Here is an 18,587-nt window from a genome sequence, read left to right on the forward strand (position 1 = left end):
GGGTGCGGGCTGCGGCTACAGGTGCGGGAGGTGAGCCCCGGGGGTGCCGGCTGCAGCTACAGATGTGCAGGGTGAGCGCCGGGGGTACCAGGGTTGGGCGGGGTGAAGTGCAGTTTCCAGGGGGTGGTAGGTTCCAGGTGGTGGGCTGCAGGCAGCCTGCCTTCACTGGCATGTGAACTCCTCTGGAGAGTGCATGCTTCCCAGAGGCTTCAGACATCACAGCAATGCATTAGTGGACTCCATTTGTCCAATTTCTCTTACTAGGGGAGGCTGAGTCCCTTGGAGGGTGGAATGAGCTGAATCTAACCCCAACCATTAATTAAAGGTAGGGAAGAATCTAAAGAAACATCCTCTCTGGCCTCATACACATACCCAGACTCACCTCTCATGGGTACATTACTAAAATACTCTCCATTAGTGTTTTTTAATGAGGTATCTGGGTTCCCATTATAGCAGTGGAAGCCATGAGGAGGGCCAGGGAGAAGTCAGCTGGAAAACCTGCAGCTGGTCCCCTGTGGGTCTCTGAGGGAGGGAGGCAGGGAGAGCGAGCGCACTACATACTGTGGAAGCCAAGCCACCTGCCTCTGAAGTGCTTGCACCGAATTCACTCATCCAGGCAGGAGGCCCTGGGGAGCTCCTCTGCTCCGCTCCGTTCTGCAGCCTGAGCCCTTGCCTTTGGGGATGGGGAGGGAAATGGCAGCACTGATGCTCTGGGACATGTCCCTGCTGGAGGCTGAGGGGTGCAAAATACCAGAAACGAGTCATGAAGGCCTTTGCTTCCAGCCTTGTTATGCCTTGCTTGTGGGTCGTTGTAAAAAAGGCCTCTGGACACCATGCCAAGCTCTGCCTGAGGGTTCGCCCTCCTGGCAGTGGCCGTGAAGCCCCTTGAGCTTGACAGTGCATGTGCCGAGCCTGTGCAGACTTCAGCTTTCGATGTGCAGGGTGCGCGGGGACGATTGTGACAGCTACTGAAACTGGCTCAGCCTGCTCTGCGTTCCCTGGGAGCGGTCAACAGCAAAGCTGAGCCACACGGCGCTTTCTGACTTCAGAATGTTTGTTAATTGCAGCGGGAGTTTAGCTTGTAGAAATGTCTATTTTAGGAGTATATTTAAATGAGTTTTTATTCCCAGAGCCATCTCTTAAGTGGTCAGTGGAGCAGAACCAGTCCCAGGATCAAGGATAGGATATTAGCCTGACATTAGTACGGCCACTCCAGCTCTCTTCGTTTCTGTTTGCATGGAATTTCTTTTTCAACCTGTGTGTATCTGTGAATCTAAAGTGTGTTTCCTGTAGACAGTGTGTTTTAAATCTAGTCTGACAATCTCTGCCTTTTGATGGGATTGTTTAATTCATTCACATTTGATGTTGCTATTGATGTGGTTGGATTTATGTCTGCTGTCTTTTTTTTTTTTTTATGTCTCATGTTGTCTTTGTTCCTTTGTTCTTCCTTTGCTATTTTTTTTTTTCATTAAGTGAATATTTGGAAAGTTAACTAAGCTCCAAGTCTTACTGTAGAGAGGAGAGTGGATGTTTTTAGATACATGTTGTTTTGTAAACAGACCTCATATGTAACAATGCCTGTCTGGCCAATTTCACACAGTGTCCCAGGAATCAGCCCAGAGGGTGTGAGATGGCATAGGAAATTGCTGTTTGTTACGCAAATACTAGGTATTGTTTCTGTTTAATTGGGGTAAATTAAGTAGCGGTATTTTACAAAGAATGGGTTTGGAACAGGTGTGCGTGTGTATGTTGTGTTCAGGTTATGCTCTCTTTTTTTGGCTAGTAAGGAGGAAACATATTTGCTTAAACTCTGCAAAAGACTGCTTGTTTAAAAACGTTTAGTGAATTGTGAAAATTAGTATATCTTTGAAGTGAGGGGCGCTGCATTGCTTTCTGTGCTATGCACCCAACACCAGTTACCTTTCCCCTCCGGGTCTAGGTGAATGCATCCTGTGCACTGGTGAAATAGTTTATTATATTGCAAATGTACTGTCTAGATGATGGCTCTCAGCACACCTGCTAGGCCAGCCCCCCGGGGAGGTTTGGGGCCCCATGTGTGCTGAGCCTAGCAGATCCAGCAGTTAGCATGATGTGTGCAGAAGCAGGGGTGGAGTCTCCAGAGGAGGACACATCCAATGAAGGATGTACATGTGGGCCAAACAGAAGTGGGCTAGAAAGGGCTCTCCGTGGGGGAAGGAGGAACGTTTGAAAAGCAGTCCCCCCAGAATCTGACATCTCAAAGTGAATAGATTGCTGTAGTTAATCATGGTAAAATTGTTCAGCCAGTTCCTCACGCTGAAGCCCTCAAGTTTCATAAATGCTTGCCATTGTTCAGGTGTTTAAAATTTTAGATGCCCAAGATCTAATCTAGAAGAATGGCTTTCAGGTGTTTATTTTAAATTGTGGAACTTTTTCTTCAAAACGAATTTTGTAGAGAAATTCAGTGTGGTGTAATAAATAGGTAATACAGAGCATCTGTGTGTGGGGAATGTATGAGAGATCCTGTTGTTTTTCTGTGATTATAAAAATATACTTTTAAAAATTAGTCTATATATATGAAATTAAAAATCACCCCAAATTTTACTCACCAGAAGATAAGTACTTTAACATCTTTCATATATCCCTCCGTGTACCTTCATAAAAATAATTTGTATAAACAGGATCGTTCTCTACTGGTGCTTTGTAACCTGATTGTTTTGACTCACTTGTATGTCTTGAGCATCCTTCGGTGCCGGAAGGTCTCTGCTTTATTGGCTTCATGGCTACATAACAATTTCTGTGTGTGGCTGAACCATACTTTAATTTTCCATTCATTACATTTGGGTTGCCATTTGTTACTTATACAAACAAGTCCGCACTGAACCTTGTTTTCTATTCATCTTTGTAAACTTTTATGATTATCTTCTTAGAGAGTAAGTTCCTATAAGTAGAAGTTCTATGTCAAAAGGTCCACACATTTTAAGTTTTGACTTAAGTCACAGCGAAGCATCTTATTAACCACTTAGCCATTTTGACACATTGCCAGGCATCTTATTCAGTTAACAGTGAATAAATATCAGACCGAAGGAAGGAGAACACATAAAGGCGCTTGGTGTAGGAAAAGGAGATTTTGTAGTTGATTTTGTAGCAGCTTCCTCTCTCCGGCTGGACTTCTGGCTTGAACATGAGCTTCCCAGGTTATGGCTGAGAAGCCTGTGTGGTCAGCAGAGGTGGCCGCTCTTTCGGGGGCATCCAGTCTCAGAGATGACACGTTCTCAGAGTCCTGACGGTGGAGGGAACAGGGAACTTATGGAGTCTTTTGTTCTGTAAACCTTTAGCAAAGAACAAATGTATTTCCTGAGGCTGGTTTTGTAGATTCCTGGGACTTCCTGATATTTTAGTGGTCATTCCTGAATTCTCCAAGTTAAAAATGCCTTTCGTTCATTTCAACTTAAAATTTGGTTTTTATAACAATCACATTTTTTTTCAGTGCCAGGATTAGAGATGTGGTGATAAGAGTCTCAACTACAAAACACTGGCAGTTAGTGTTGCAGACGATGACCTGCCCAGAGAAGGGATGGGGGGGGCAGAAAGATGCGGACAGAAAGAGCCCATTCACTTTAACCATCTGCCTTCTTTGTGCAGCTCGAAGAAAATTTCCTCTAGCAGGTTAAGATCCAGCGTCTTACTACTAGGAGTTTTTGGCGCCTAAAATTAAGTGTTTAATTACCTGGACGTTGGATAATTCATTTGGCACCAAACAGAGAAATGTTCAGTTCTGGTGTTTCAGAAAATGCTCAGCACCTGCCATGACCTCTATCTACCCTTAGCGAAAGATGTCGGAGAAGTAGAGAAAATGATCTGTGCTCAGAAGCTCGTGTTCTGGGTCTGACATACCCTTTTGTGTTTTTTTAACAGTATCTGCTGAAGGTCAATGAAATTAAGATTAAAAAGGGAGTGGATTTACTTCAGAATCTGATCAAATATTTTCATGCCCAGTGCAAGTAAGTTCTTTTTCTTTGTTGTGATGTTATTTCAGCTGTTTTTATGGCAACTTCTGGTAGATAATATAGTATTGTATCAAGGAAAATAAACACTCCTTTAAAACTCTGTCGTAAAAGGCATGAAGTACTAACACCCATTATAACACGGTGAACCTTGAAAAAACATGTTAAGTGGAAGAAGCCAGACACAAAAGGCCAAATTCTGTAGGATTTTATTTACTTGGAAGATCAGGAATAAGCAAATCTACAGATGAGTGATTGCCAGGACTTAGGAGGAGTAGGGAATTACTGCTGATTGGGGTAGTGAAAATATTCTGGAATGAGACGGTGCTGATGATTGCACGATTTTGTGGATATACTAAAACCACTGAATTGTACACTTTAAAAGGGCAAATTTTGTGGTTAAAGAATCTTTCTCAATAAACAATATAACAATCTATAGTAATTATCAGATGTGTTTATTTTTACCCTTTTTTCAGAGGGACAGACTGGTTTGATCTAACACATGATTCACAGATGGTTTTTGTTTACAAGGAATTAGTTGGGGTTAAGGCAGTATATTAAATTTCATATATGTATATTTTTAAAGATTTTATTTATTTGAGAGAGAGAGAGCATAAGCAGGAGCAAGGGCAGAGGGAGAGGGAGAAGCAGACTCCTGGCTGAGCAGGGAGCCTGATGCAGAGCTCGATCCCAGGACCTCAAGATCATGACCTGAGCTGAAGGTAGACATGCAACCGACTAAGCCACCCAGGCATCCCGATATATTATTTATCCTATAAAGCAAGTGACAGTGCTGAGCTAAGGAGGCTGAATATGGTAGAGAAGGAGAGGCTTCCGTGTTTGGGTCTGCCTCACATACTCAGCTTGGCCAACGTGTGAGCCCTGCATAGCCTGACCCTCATCATGCCTCGCTTGCTCACTCGCTCGCTCGCGCCCCCCTCACTTCTGCCTGACCCTCAGCCCTAACACAAACCAGCCCCTGGCTCATCCGTCGCTTGCTGAGCGGGTGCCCTGTGTCCGGCACTGTCCTGGATGCTGGAGATAAAGGAATGTCCATCACAGACATTGTTCCTGCTCCAATCAGCTAGGCAAGTGGGCTGAAGCAATGGGTTTATGATTGCACATTTGAAACGTGTTCGGAAGTGATGGAATCTAACAAAGAATAGAAGGACCTGATTTAGATTAAGATTGAGGGCAGACACAGGATTTTTCTTCCTTTTTTTTTCTGTTTCTTGTATTCTCCAGCCAGCAGACACAGTACCTAGTCCATAGTAGATACTCACATACTTTCTGAACTAGCTGCAGGCCTCTTTGAGGAGACATGTATTCTGAGATCTCAAGGATCTAGCAGAGAAGGAGTAGGGAAAGAACATTCCAGGCAAAGTCAAGATCTCGAGGCAGGAAAAAGCCCAGTGTGACATAAGCATAATGAGTGAGGGGGGGAGGGTAGTGTGACATGAAACCGGATGGAAAAACGAGAGACGTGGATGGCCTTAGGAGCCCTGTGAAGGGTTTTAGATTTTATTCTAAGTGTATCAGGGAGCTCTCAAAAGTTTTAAGCAGGGGATTCATTCAGCAAATATTGAGCTCCTACTATGTGCCAGGCACTATTTGAGGTTCTGGTGATACTTCTTACTCATGAACCTTCAGTTCTGACGGGGTGGATAAATAGTAAACACAGAAGAAAATATGTAACAGTTTTAGGCAGCGGGCGTGGCTATGAACAGGTGAAACGGTGTGATGGGTGGAGCGAGAGCAGAGTCGATGGGAAACACCTGGGGAGACTTCTTGGTTCCATTCTCTGTTTGAATAAGGGACAAACAAGAGTGGGTATGGGTGATCACTTAGGTACACAGTCCTGTCCCTGCACCATCCAGGGCCAGTGAGGTCTTGGCCTAGACTGGTGACAAAGCCAGCGGACGGTGTGACTGATGTGAGAAATCCTTGGAGGTTGAACGCCCCACCTGTCTGTCGCTTTTCCCCAGACAGGCCGTGCCGCACACTGATGTGCCTCTGCACACGCTGCTCCCTTTGCTAGAACGTCCCAACGCTCCCTTCGTGCCTTCCCCGAGCTCTGGTCATCCCTGAGACCTACCTACTGCTCCTTTGAACTCGCCCGGTCTTCCCCGGCTGGAATTACTTCTCTTCCTTCTGCATTATCACTATACCAGCTGTTTATCTCCAGAATGGCATCTTTCATACTGCGTCATGTCTCTCACCAAACTGTGTCTCCTTTAAGGAAAGGGGCCATGATATTATTTGTTTAATGTGCAGTGCATGGTGCATGCACCTGGCACATGGTTGCAGTGGTGAGTTGCACTATTGAACTTAGCTCAGCCTTGGAATTAATACGGCGCTCGTGACCGTGCGTCTGCGAAGCAGCAGCTGAGGTCCAGCAGCAAAAGACGCTGTGCTGTGTGGTTCATCCTAGGTTAAAAGAAGAGCTCCAAGCTTGGAAAAAGAGTCTCAGAGGATGGAAAAAGACCCCTAATTTGTAGAATTTTCAAGATGAACTATTTTATAGAGACTCAGAATCGTAACTTTGTGATTAACATGCAAATTACTTCTTCGGTAGTTATCCTTGTAACCTTATGTGAGGCAGATTAGGAAGTGGGTCGCTTCCTTGCTAATATTTTATTTTTAAGAAGCTATTCTGGGATTTCCTTTTCTCTCTTTATTTTGCCCAAACTGATCCGTTGGGTAGCAACAGACCACTTGTGGAAAAGTGAACTAGTTGGCCTTTTATGGGCATGAGCTCAGTAACCTTTAAAAACGATGAGTCTTCCATTACTTCCTCTGTGTGTGTGTGTGTGTGTGTGTGCGCGCACGCTGCATGCTCTTCAAATCACTTGCACAGCTTTGACTTTTCTAATTCACATTCTGGGGGATAAACTGCAGAGCTGGAGTGACTCAGCCGTTGGACAAAGGACCATGTGGCTGTACATTGTTGGTTCTCGTAGCTCCTTCATGTTCCCCAGTTAACATTCCCAGTCTCCCGTCCTCACCCCAGAGGAGCGCTGGGCCCTGAGGGGCAGGGGCAGCCTGCTCGGCCAGTGCCCGTTCTCACACGCTGCTATTCTCTGCAGGTATGAAGAGGCCTCTGGGTGTAGACTAGACTCTGGGAGCCATGTTTGGGTGTTCACCCTTAGAACTGCCTAGATATGTATTATTTTGCTTTTTATTCATTTTTGCTTTTCACTTTCAGTGTTCTTGAAGAGTACTTCATGTTCTTTGTTTTTTATTTCATTTAAAGAAAGAAGTTGCATCTCTGCCTAGTTCCTGGAATATCCTGAAAATCTGTCTTATTAGCCTTTGCTGCTGAAGGTTGAGGCTCTTATTCTCTAATGGAATCTAGAAATAGGGCAGTCTCTAAAACAATAATAAAGCAAAAACAGCTATGTTCTAAATAGTGGTGATGAATGTTGAATTGACTTGTTCTTTGAGCAGTTACCTGCTGAGAACCACGATGACCAACTGTTGCCTGATGTACTTGGGATACGGCGTTGAATGAGACACAGGGCCAGGGTGCAGAGGGCAGGCAGGGCTCGGGCCATGAGAATGGGGTGCTCTTGTAAAGCCTATAGCCAGAGGGAGAGGCCACCCTGCTTGGTGGGAGCTGGAAGATTGAATCTCAGTGGGTGCATTTTAAAGGCTTGGGAGTTTGGTCAGGCTGGGTAGAAAACATTTAATAAAAAACAAAACTGATATTTAGTAATATTGATGGTAAACACTATTTGATTGAAGCTTGGGAAAGTGTTACTGGTTCAACCTAAGAAAAATGTGCAGGGTTTGTACTTAGAAATGCTACAGTGGGGGCGACTGGGTGGCTTAGTTAGTTAAGCATCTGCCTTGGGCTCAGGTCATGATCTCAGGGTCCTGGGATTGAGCCCCACACTGGGTATAGAGATTACTTAAAAATAAAATCTTAAAAAAAAAAGGGAAAGAAATGTCACGGTGGTGACAGCCAGCAAAGCAGGGGCAGAGCCCCTTTCTTTGAAACTTTCCCTGAGGCCAGGGAGGGTATACCTAGGTGCCAAAACATGCCTCAAAAAGGAGGGTACGTGGGTGCCTGGATGGCTCAGTCACTTAAGCGTCCGACTCTTGATTTTGGCTCAGGTCATGATCTCAGGGTCATGAGATCAAGCCCCGCGCCCAACTCTGCGCTGAGTGTGGAATCTGCTTAAGATTCTCTCTCTCCCTCTCCCCCTTCCCACCTCTAAAAACAAAACAAAAAGGAGGGTACAGGAAGATGGGCAGTTTGACAATCAGAGGAGGAGGTGTTCTAGGTAGACGGTTAAGACCGGCTATGTGATTACGAAGATAAAAACCAAATCTCAAACCCAAATTGGTATTGTTATTCCGAGCGCCCTGCCCAGCGTCACGCTGACGGTGGTGACTGTGACGAGAAACGCCTCTCTGAGTACTTGCCCCGCGGCAGGGCTCTTGGCACAAAGCAGAGATTCTCGGAGCCGTGCGCCGGCTCTCCATGCGGGACCAGTCTCCTGCGGCGCTCTTCCGACTCCTCACCCTGGTGTTCTCTCCCCCTCTCTTGGTCCCTCTTCTTTCTCTCTTTCCTACCTATTTCACGAGAATTTGAAGGGATTAAGGAAATAGTTCTGTAAAGAAATAATGTAACTGAAGCAAATCGTGAGAACGAGATGAGTTCAGGACGAGAGGGGAGAAGCTCAGTTTCTCAGGCCTGTGTGTGTCCCTCCACATGTCCTGTGCGGTTGGAAAGCACCTGCCGTGTGCTGCTCATCGTGCCGGGAGTGGAGGGCCCGGAGGTGCATAAGACCAGGCCTTCCTGCCCCGACAGTGGACACAGCCCTGGAGAAGTCACTGTTGCCGTATCAGGAGTTATTCCATGTTCAGAAAAAAAGCGTTAGGTAAAATGTAGGGATGAAAATATAAAATAAAGAATTATGCATATATCTAAACATTAAGGTTAGACCATTCTCATAGCGCAGCTTCTGTGATTCCTAATGCCTGACTAGTAATGGTTCAGAACCCACATCCTGTGTGTATATTTCCCTCTTCCTTCCTCCTTGGAATTACTGTATTCAGTGTCATGCTTCGTTGCTCTCACAGCCCCTTCTGTTCCTTATATACTTCACGTGGGAAAGTTCCACAGGACCCTGGCTGAGGTGATTAACATCACCTCACATGAACACATGGGAGACCCAGATCACATTTTGAAGATCATCTCCTTCCAGTTACCTGGCTGAAGTTGGAGACTCCTTCCTTCATTAATTTATGTTTTCATTCAACAAATAGTGTGTGCTTGAAATGTGCCTGGCTTTGTGGATACCGTGTCCTTACCCTCCTAGAACTTTGGATCTAAGGGAGGGTGGGTATATTTTAAATAATCACACTAATGACTACGTAATGGTAGTTGTGCTAAGGGTTTTGAAGCAAGAGACAGTGCTCTGAGAGAATATAGCAAGGAGACTTCTTTTAAAGTAAGGGGTCACGGAAGCCTCACTAACAAAGTGGTAGTTAACTTAAAATTTGAAGAGTGGGTGGGAATAATCCAGGCAAAACAGAAGATATCTGCAGGGAGAACTCTTTAGAAAACAGAAATAGCATATGCAAAGGGCCTGAGGCAGGAAAGGTCTGATGGCCATTGACAGAAGGCTGCTAGCTCTGGAATCTAGTGAATGAAAGGGGCGAATGATGCTACTTGAAGCTTGGAGACCTGGGCAGAGGCCAAATCACACAGGCATAACAGCCCTTGTTACGTTTTGAACTCTGCACTGAGCTTACCGGGAAGCGTTTTCTTCCTTCCTCTCAAAAGGGTTCTCAGCATGCTTCGGGGCAATGCTGAGCATCAACCCGCTGTTGCTGCAGGGAAATCTGTCTAGCTTCTCTTATGTTTCCTGCATCACTTACTATAAACAACTTCACAAGCATTGAGTTCTGGGCTTCGAAAAAAAAAAAAGTTTCCTTTTGATATTTGATCTCAAGTTCTCCAGCCACATTTCCTTACTCTGCAGATGGGGCATGGCCATTCACCTGCGTCAAACTCGCTTCGTTTTTTTCTGCCTTCTCTTTTCCACTTAGCTGTTGACTGTCTGGGAAGATTTTTTAGTGTATTGTTCTTACTTGCACCCCATGCTTTTCTGAGCTCATACTTTTCCATTCCTGAACCAGAGCCTTCACTGCCTTTTGTCAGTAGGGGCCTGCTTCCCATTATACACTGAAAATTTAGGGCTCCTATCATATGGGTCAAGAGCAATTATAAACACTTAGGCTTATTGCAGTTCCTTTTCTGTCACTTCTTGCGGTTTTCAGTGTCATTTTATTCTTTGTTTGCCTGATATTTTAAAGTTTGGTTCACACAGTGTTTTCCCCCAGGAATTGCGTCATGATTTCACTCACTTTCCTTTAAAGAAGTATTTTCTCCATGTAATAGAACTGTTTCCTCTTTTATGAAACCCTATCTGTGTCTCTTCTTTTTTCCTCTTAGTTTTTTCCAGGATGGACTGAAAGCAGTTGAGAGCCTCAAGCCTTCCATTGAGACACTTTCAACAGACCTTCACACAGTAAGCGGCTAGTGGCTTCTCTCCCACACGAGTGTCAAAACAGTTTTTATGAAACAAATGCTTTGATTTAAGCATGGCTTCTGTATGATCCCGTGTTTGCATGCTGCGTGCGCCAGAAGCTGACAGCCTGGTGGGGCCCTGTGGAGGGTGGAGTCCCCGTGGCGGTCCTCTGGGGGGGGGGGGGGGGGGGGGGGGGGGATCTGGTAGGGGAGGCATTTGTTGAGGCGATGCCCTACGAACTCCCAGAACCTCGCTGTACCTCAGCCCTGCTTTCTCTCTTCTTTGTTTTGTTTTTTAAAGATCAAACAGGCCCAGGATGAAGAAAGAAGGCAACTGATACAGCTTCGAGATATTTTGAAATCAGCATTGCAGGTTGAACAGAAAGAGGTGAGGGGATTTAATTTTGAAAGATTGCACTTGTATACCTGTGTCTCAGAGGCTTTGGGACAGAAGAATGCTACATTCAGGTCCTCTAGGAGCTCACAGTTCACCCTGGGGCTGTATCAGGCCAGCACCAAGCATTTGGTTTGCTCCTTAAGTTTGGTTTTATGAAACCATCTTTTTAAGACCTGTTTATTTCATGGGGGGAGGCATTTACTGGAGACCTGGCCTTCATGGTAGCATATAAACCCTTTTAGTGCTCTCTGGTCGTAGATGAGTAGCTCTCAAAATCTCTGTTACGTAGATACTCAGTATTTATGCCGTTGATTTTCTACCTGGAACTTTGTGGTTTCTGTGGCCCCGTACCAGGTGGCCACCTGCGTCCTCCAGCCCTGAGATCGTGCTCTGTAAAACATGGGGAACTAGAGTCTCCTCCAGCTGCATTTCGATGAGCAGGAGACCTTAGTTTCCTGGCATCATGTCTTTCCTGTAATCCCTTTTCTGCATGCTGACATATCCACAGTGACAATTTGTTTTGGAGGCTTTTAAAAAAATATTAAAAAGTAAATTTTTAAGGTAATTCTATGATCTGTTTACTACAGGGTGGATATTATAATGTGAACTTAAACATAACCCCCTTCCTTGTACGTAAAGGAATGTATTTAAATGTATAATTAATAGATTTTAGATAAATAACTATTAAACTACTTAACAGAGTGTGAAGTTCACTGCAGTTTGGTATGCTCAGTTTTGAGTTCCTGTACTATAACTGAATATTGTTGTTTCTCTCCCAAATGCATTTACCTTTGTGACCGAAGTCTAGGAGAGTAAGTAGTTCAGTATTTTAATAAATTGGAGAGTTTTGCATGCTTTCTTCATGAACTTAAATTAGTTTCTTCCGTGCATACATTAATGGCCAGTAGCATTTTTAATTTTAACCCTTTCTCTGGGTTTTATTAAAGGGTAAAGAATTTGGATTCTCAAATATTACTGAAAGGAAAATTTCCAAGTTTATGGTTTATACATTTGCTGTTGTCCCTTTGTGGAAGCAGAGCGACTCACGCCCTCCCTCCCCACCCGCTGCCTAGCTGAATTCTTCATGTCCTTCTCAACCACCCGCAGCCCTGCCTCTGCTCACCCCAGCCCCAGTGATCTGAGTTCCAGTTACTTCAATCAGGACATACTCCTTATGGGTTATTGGCTGTGTCTTCAAGTGCACAGATGCTTTTTCTCTAGCTAGACCTTGAGCAGCTTGAGGTTGCCCTCCTGCCTTCTGGGCCTCGCCAGCCATGACATTGTAGGACCATATTGCTCGTTTACTAGGTTTTTGGTATACGTGGGTCAGCTAAGTGAGAGATTGGCAGATTGAGGTCATATGTGAGTGCTTGAAATTACCCACGGGATAGTGGCTTCCTCCCAGTCTGGAGAATATAGATCCTGACGCTTTGATATTCCCAAACGTGGATGATAAGCAGAAAAGAAGGAGAAAAAGAACTTGGAGTATGGAGAAAACAGTGGCTTAGGTTTAACTAGAAGAGGTGGTGGTAGGTGTAGGAGCCCCAATGCCGTCAAAGCAGCCGGCTCCCCAGCGCAGGTCTGGGAGTGGTCGAGAGCCGCTCTTGTCTGAAAAGGAGTATCAAACCCACGAAGCGAAGCTCAGGTTTATAATAAAGGAGAGCAGAGCCTGCGGTTGAGTGGTCCTCTGGGCGCAGTGCAAAGGCCCCGTTTACTTTGGCTGTGCAGAATTAGGAGGTTTGGGAAAACTGGCTGTTGTCAGCTGGTTATTTATAGCTTTGCAGAAAAATATAACAAATCTACCAGCACAGACCAGAAGTCTTTACGGTTTGTTGTGTTTGTGTGTTTTTATTGACACCCAGCCCAGCTGCCCACAACTGCACAGAGGGATCATAAGAACCTTCTTTACTGCTCCTCTTTGGCTTTCTGCCCAAATACGGAACTCTCCAGTTTCTTGCTCGTGATTGTGTCATACTGGATGTTGTATTACGCTCTGCATTGCTTTTTGATGATGGTATTCCATAGAGTGGTTGATCTCTGAACACAGTTGTCAGTAGGAAGCAAATGTGCATAAGTGGAATTTTATATATTATTAAATACTTTTTATGATTGGGGTTCCATCTCTTCCAGTTACAGCAAGAATTGAACGTTGGGCACTCTCATTGTTTAGCTCTCATTCCCTTTTTTTTGGATTCTCTCTCTGACTTAGCTGAAGGTGTGGATAATTTTTATTTAACATTTACAAAAATTCTTACTACCTAATTTCAATTCACGGGGCGCCTAGGTGGCTTAGTCGGTTAAGCGACTACATAATTTCAGTTCATAAAAATTAGGTAATGTGCCCCAAGGAAACTGCATTGATGATTGGTGCGAGCCACTGTCCTATTTCCTTCCTGTAAATCTCAAACATCAGTCATTTGGTCTAAGTGAAGAACGTGACTCTTGCATATGGCGGCTTTGGGCTGCTTCTCTTTGTCACCCTGTAGCTACATTTTGGGAGGGAGACTGTGCCATTATGATCCCAGTGCCCCCATACCTCACTGGCGTTTTGTATTTTTGATATTTCTGCTGTCTGTAACAAAGATTCTGATATTTGATTTTTCCACTTTTATTATGAATTTTTTCAGACTTATAGAAGAATTAAACTGTGCAGTGACTACTATATATGCACCATAGTTTTAACATCTGGGAAAGTTAAAGCCCTCCAGTACTGCTCATTCTTGCATGAGCCTTCTCCTGCTTCCCCATCCCATGTACGTCCCATCTCAGCGGAGTCCTATGGGACAGATCCCATTGCAGTGCTGGCAGATTCTCTGCCAAAACCTCATTGTTGGCATGTGGGTTCTCTGCCGTTCGCTGTTGAGAACCCAGACTCGTGCATCTAGTGGGAGGACTCAGCCTCTGGGAGCTGGTGTTGGTAGGCTTGAGTGCTGAAACCACAATGATTTTCCCACTTTGGACATCTCAAGTGTGGTCTCTCTTCATGTCAGCTTTATGCTCCTCCCTTTTCTTTTTCTCTCTCTCTTTTTTTAAGATTTTACTTATTTATTTGAGGGAGGGCAAGCACAAGCAGGGGGGAGTGGCAGAGGGAGAAGCAGACTCCCCACTGAGCAGGGACCCCGATGCAGGGCTTGATCCCAGGACCCTGTGATCATGACCTGAGCTGAAGGCAGACACTTACCCGACTGAGCCACCCAGGTGCCCCAGTGCTCCCCACTTTTCAAGTGTCCCTGTCTGGTAGGAATGTGTTTGAATAGCATGTGCTGTCCAGGGAGCAGAGGTCCGTGACAGCGATAATTCTCTTCCGACTCTGGCTTTTCTGGTCTAGGCTTGTGTATCTTATCATGCCTAAATCTGGCCTTAATCACAACCCTCTGGCCAGGTGTTCACTTCCTTGTCTCTTCTGCCAAGCTCCCAGTGGCCTGACTGGCCTTCAGTTCGCCCTTCATGGAAGACTTGTTCATTGAGTCACACATTCAACTCCCATTTTCTTCTTCTCTTTCTCTCTGTTTTTTTTAAAGATTTTATTTATTTATGAGAGAGAGAGCATGTCAGGAGGGAGAGGGAGAGAGAATCTGAAGCAGACTCCCCACTGAACACAGAGCCTGATGCGGGGCTCCAACTCACGATAGTGAGATCGTGATCTGAGCCAAAACGCTCAACTGCTTACGCCACCCAGGCGCCCCTCAACCCGCATTTTCTTAGCAGTTACTCTAGACCAGGCTCCGCACAGACAGAGTAAGATAGATACAGTGTTCACCTCTTAAAGGGCTCACAGCCTGGGAGTAGGGTCAGAAAATTGGGATACAGTGTGATGAGCGCTCCAGTGGAGGTCAGCTCCCAGAAGGGGTGTCTCCCCTGTGTGGGAGATGGGTATATGTGCTAGGCGCGTTAGTACGTCGGGAATGAGGGCTTGGAGGATGATTCAGAGTTAGTAGAGTCCCAGCAGGTGGGGCAGGTGGGCCAGCTTCTGACCAGGATGGAAAATTTGCCTGGGTAACTGTCTAGCAGAGCAGAAGAGCATGAATTAATCGTAGGTCTTCACTTCCTACTAGGATGGCGTGGAGCAAGTTACCTGATCTCTCCACGCCTTGGTCTCTTCATCTGTAAAACAGGAATGATACTGCCACCTCAGAGAGTTGTTATGAGATCTAGAGGATAGTCTCTATAAAGCACTTCACACATTGTCTTGATAAACAGGTTCTAGTTCGTTCGTTCATTCAACAGATACTGTGCTCCTAGATGCTGAAGAACCATAGTGAACCAAAAAATACCTAATTCCCACCACTTGTTGGTTGAACAGCAGTGGCTGTTTGTGGTGTTGTCTCTGATAGGTTGTCCTTCTGCCCACTTGACCCTCTTCCCCACTCTGATTTAGGAGCCGTCACACCCCAACCTAGACTGACCCCCCTGTTTCTGACCCCTGGTTCTCCCACTTCCCCAGTTGCCTGCCTTGATCCACACTTCACTTCCTGTCCCCTCACTGCATCAGGGTTCTGCTCTGTGGTTTGGCCATGCCTACTTGCCTTATTTCTCAGGTCTTTCCAGGTACTTGATAACTGTGACCAGTAATCCAGACAACGGGCTTGCAGGGCAGGTGGTAATATATAATACCACCTGCCCACATTTACAACTTAAGTCCAAGAGAGGAGGAAAGTGTACTTGCTGGAGCCCACTCAGTAGTGTCAGGGCCAGGATTTCAACCCTGGTCTATTCCACTGCAAGCCTGTTCTCTTTAGCCAGATTATAGGACTTTAATAATACCTTGTATCAGACAGAATCTTCTTTAAAAAATATCCAGAAATAATGGGGAATGTGTGGTAATGAGATTTGAAAACACTGTTCTTAGACCATGGCTTAGTGCTTGCTTAGCAAAGCCCCCAGCTCCTGGTTGTGTCCATGTGAGTGGACACACCTGTCATAGCCCAAGAAGGTACTTGGACGTATGTGGGACATACTTGGACATTACAGCTCTCCCTTGGTAGAGAAACTTCAAGCATCCAGGGGTGATTCCTTGGTGATCCATTTATCACAAGAATTGTCTGAATACAGACTTTCTAAGAGGTAGACAGACAAAGTGTATAAGTTTGTTGTTGTTTTTTAGATTATTTATTTACTTATTAGAGCGTGAGCGCACACATGAGCAGGGGGAGGGGCAGAAGGAGAGGGAGAAGCAGACTCCCCACTGAGCAGAGAGCCCAACATGGGGCTCGATCCCAGGACCCCGGGATCATGACCTGAGCTGAAGGCAGATGCTTAACCGACTGAACCACCCAGGCGCCCCTAAAGTGTGTAAGTTTTTATGATGTTCTAGGGTCTTAGGGAGCTCAGGGATACTTCTGATGTAATGAGTAGATCTTTATATGTATAACCTATGCAACATCATCACTCTTTTTTCCCCTGTTCCTGAAAATTTCAGATATTAAATCTACTGCTCATTTGGGCATTCTCTGTCTTGGCAGGACCCAATGCCTAACACTTCATATGGCCACATAAACTTTAGGGTCATGGAGGGTTCCTGGGGTCTGAGAACTTGCCTGGATGTCACAGGATAGAGGATATGTGCTTATTGAAAGAACCTTAGGAGAGCCTTCTGAAGGTCCATAAAATGCCTACTTAACCTATGTGCTTCAGACATAGGGACAGTCTCCACATTGTGAGGCTCACTCAGTCAAGTCCTGGGCATCCTTGGCTTTTCTAGGAAGTGCAGAGTGTGATGGAGAGTCTCCGAGAGTCAGGGTAACGTGGATACCCCAGCCCCCAGCCAGTCGCCTCTCTGTGTTAGATTCTTCTTTTTCCCAGAAGTAAAGTCTCTTTTCTCTTGGATTATATTCCATTGAGTTGCAGTCTTGGTTATGTGAAAAGGCAAACTTCATTTGTCACCCCTTCACCTGATGAGGTATTGTATAAAATACCTCTGTGAACAGGTGAAGAAAGGCTGTTTTTGTTGGATCACTTAGAAGTCACCTTGAAGATGTTGAAATAATTAGTTCTAAAGCAGATTCAATTTTATGTCAAATAGAATATATTCCTCTTATTTACACATTTTACATTGTACGGCTTCAGATTTGCCTCCACTTTTTAATTGATTCAAGAAATGTCTGGTCTAAAGAATAAAACCATAATTTCTTCCTTAAAGTCTGGCAAAGGGTCTGATTCTGTTGAAAAGAAGAATGGGCTTTTTCCTGTTCATAAGGCCTGTGAGCGTTCTGATTAATATGGTCGGCGTGAACACATTCGGCAATGTTGTCACATGATCCCACCACTTACTTTGTGCGGGGTTTTTTTTCCTCCCTAAATCAATAGTCGTATTTCTTGGTTGTGCAGTTTAGTCTTTTGACAGGTTTATTTTTAGTCTTTCACAGGGATTCGTATAGGTGAGCAGCACTTCTCTGTTTCTCCTCCACTGCATTTATTCCCAATGATGCATAAAGCTGGGTTTGCTCTAGATTTCTAGTGCTAATATTCTGCCCTTCTGAGAGAGTGTGGAAATTGGCACCATCCTCACCTGATGAGTGAGTTGTTTGCCCGTCTGGAGGCAGGAGTGCTGCGTGAACTCTCTGTGAAGAATGAGGATGTTTCTCCTATTTTGGGGTCTATTTGTCTAGGCTCTGTTGTCAATTCAGTAATGGGATGCCTGAGCACGTTATTGATTTCTCAGATCAAGATTTTCTTTTGATTTTCCTTATTTGCAGAGTAGTCCCATATATATTTCACAATTAAAAAGTCAGTGCTAAAAACAAAACAAAACCAAACGCCTGTGCTAGACAGACCATGTTCATGGAATGGAGGATTTAATACTGTTCAGATGGCCACAGCCCCCTTACTGATCTGCAGATTCAGTGCCATCCCTATCAAATTCCCCCCTTCCTTTTTGCAGAAATTGACAAGCTGATTCTAAAACTCATAAGGAAATGCAGGGGACCCAGAATAGTCAAAACAGCCTTGAAAAAGAACACAAGTTGGAGGACTCACACTTCCTGATTTCAAAATTCACCACTAAGCTATAATAATCAAGACAGTGTGGTACTGCTGCAAGGTTAGGCTTACTGATCAGTGAAACAGAATTGAGAGTCCAGAAATAAACCCTTATACAGATGGCCAATGGTTTTTTCAACATGGGTGCTAAGACAATTCAGTGAAGAAAGAATAGTCTTTTCAACAAGTGTTGCTGGGACAACTGGATAGCCACAAGCAAAGAAATGAATTTGGACCCCTACCTCACACCATAACCAAAAATTAACTCAAAATGGATCAGAAACCTAAGTCTAAGAGCTGAAACTCAGATTCTTAGAAGAAAACATAGGTATAACTCTTCATGATCTTGGGAGTAAGCCATGGTTTCTTAGATGTGACATCTAAAGTACAAATGATAAAAGAAGCAATAGATAAATTTCATCAAAATTTAAAATGTTATCCTTCAAAAACCTTTAAAACTGTCAAGAACTGAGGTGGCTTGCTGTTGCCTTCAGATGAAGTCGGTAACTCTGACTCAAGTCTGTCTGTCCCTTCTACCACTTGGCCCACTTTGTCTTAGCTACACTAGCTGTCCTGATATCCACAGAGGATGACCACAGCCACCACTTTTCTCTCCATGCGTCTGTGTGTTACTCTCCCCTTATTCTCCATCTCTGCTTGCTTTCATCTCAAAAACTCCGTCCCT

At 44.7% G+C, this 18,587-nt stretch overlaps 1 protein-coding gene across 9 annotated transcripts in view; it reads left to right on the forward strand.

Moving 5' to 3' along the window:
* The window catches only part of ASAP2 (ArfGAP with SH3 domain, ankyrin repeat and PH domain 2), a 165,402-nt gene that overhangs the window by 97,791 nt on the left and 49,024 nt on the right, over positions 1–18,587 (forward strand). For 6 of the 9 annotated variants that reach the window (XM_032430160.1, XM_032430162.1, XM_032430164.1 and 3 more), the window contains 4 exons: positions 3,898–3,983; positions 10,453–10,528; positions 10,829–10,915; positions 11,728–11,736. In XM_032430160.1, coding sequence (XP_032286051.1) covers positions 3,898–3,983; positions 10,453–10,528; positions 10,829–10,915; positions 11,728–11,736 — 258 coding nt within the window. The remainder of the gene's footprint in view (positions 1–3,897; positions 3,984–10,452; positions 10,529–10,828; positions 10,916–11,727; positions 11,737–18,587) is intronic. The other 3 variants (XM_032430161.1, XM_032430163.1, XM_032430165.1) reach the window with 1 other exon arrangement.

The sequence above is a fragment of the Phoca vitulina genome, unplaced genomic scaffold (genome assembly GCF_004348235.1).
Source record: "Phoca vitulina isolate PV1807 unplaced genomic scaffold, GSC_HSeal_1.0 scaffold42, whole genome shotgun sequence".
Taxonomy (NCBI): Eukaryota; Metazoa; Chordata; class Mammalia; order Carnivora; family Phocidae; genus Phoca; species Phoca vitulina.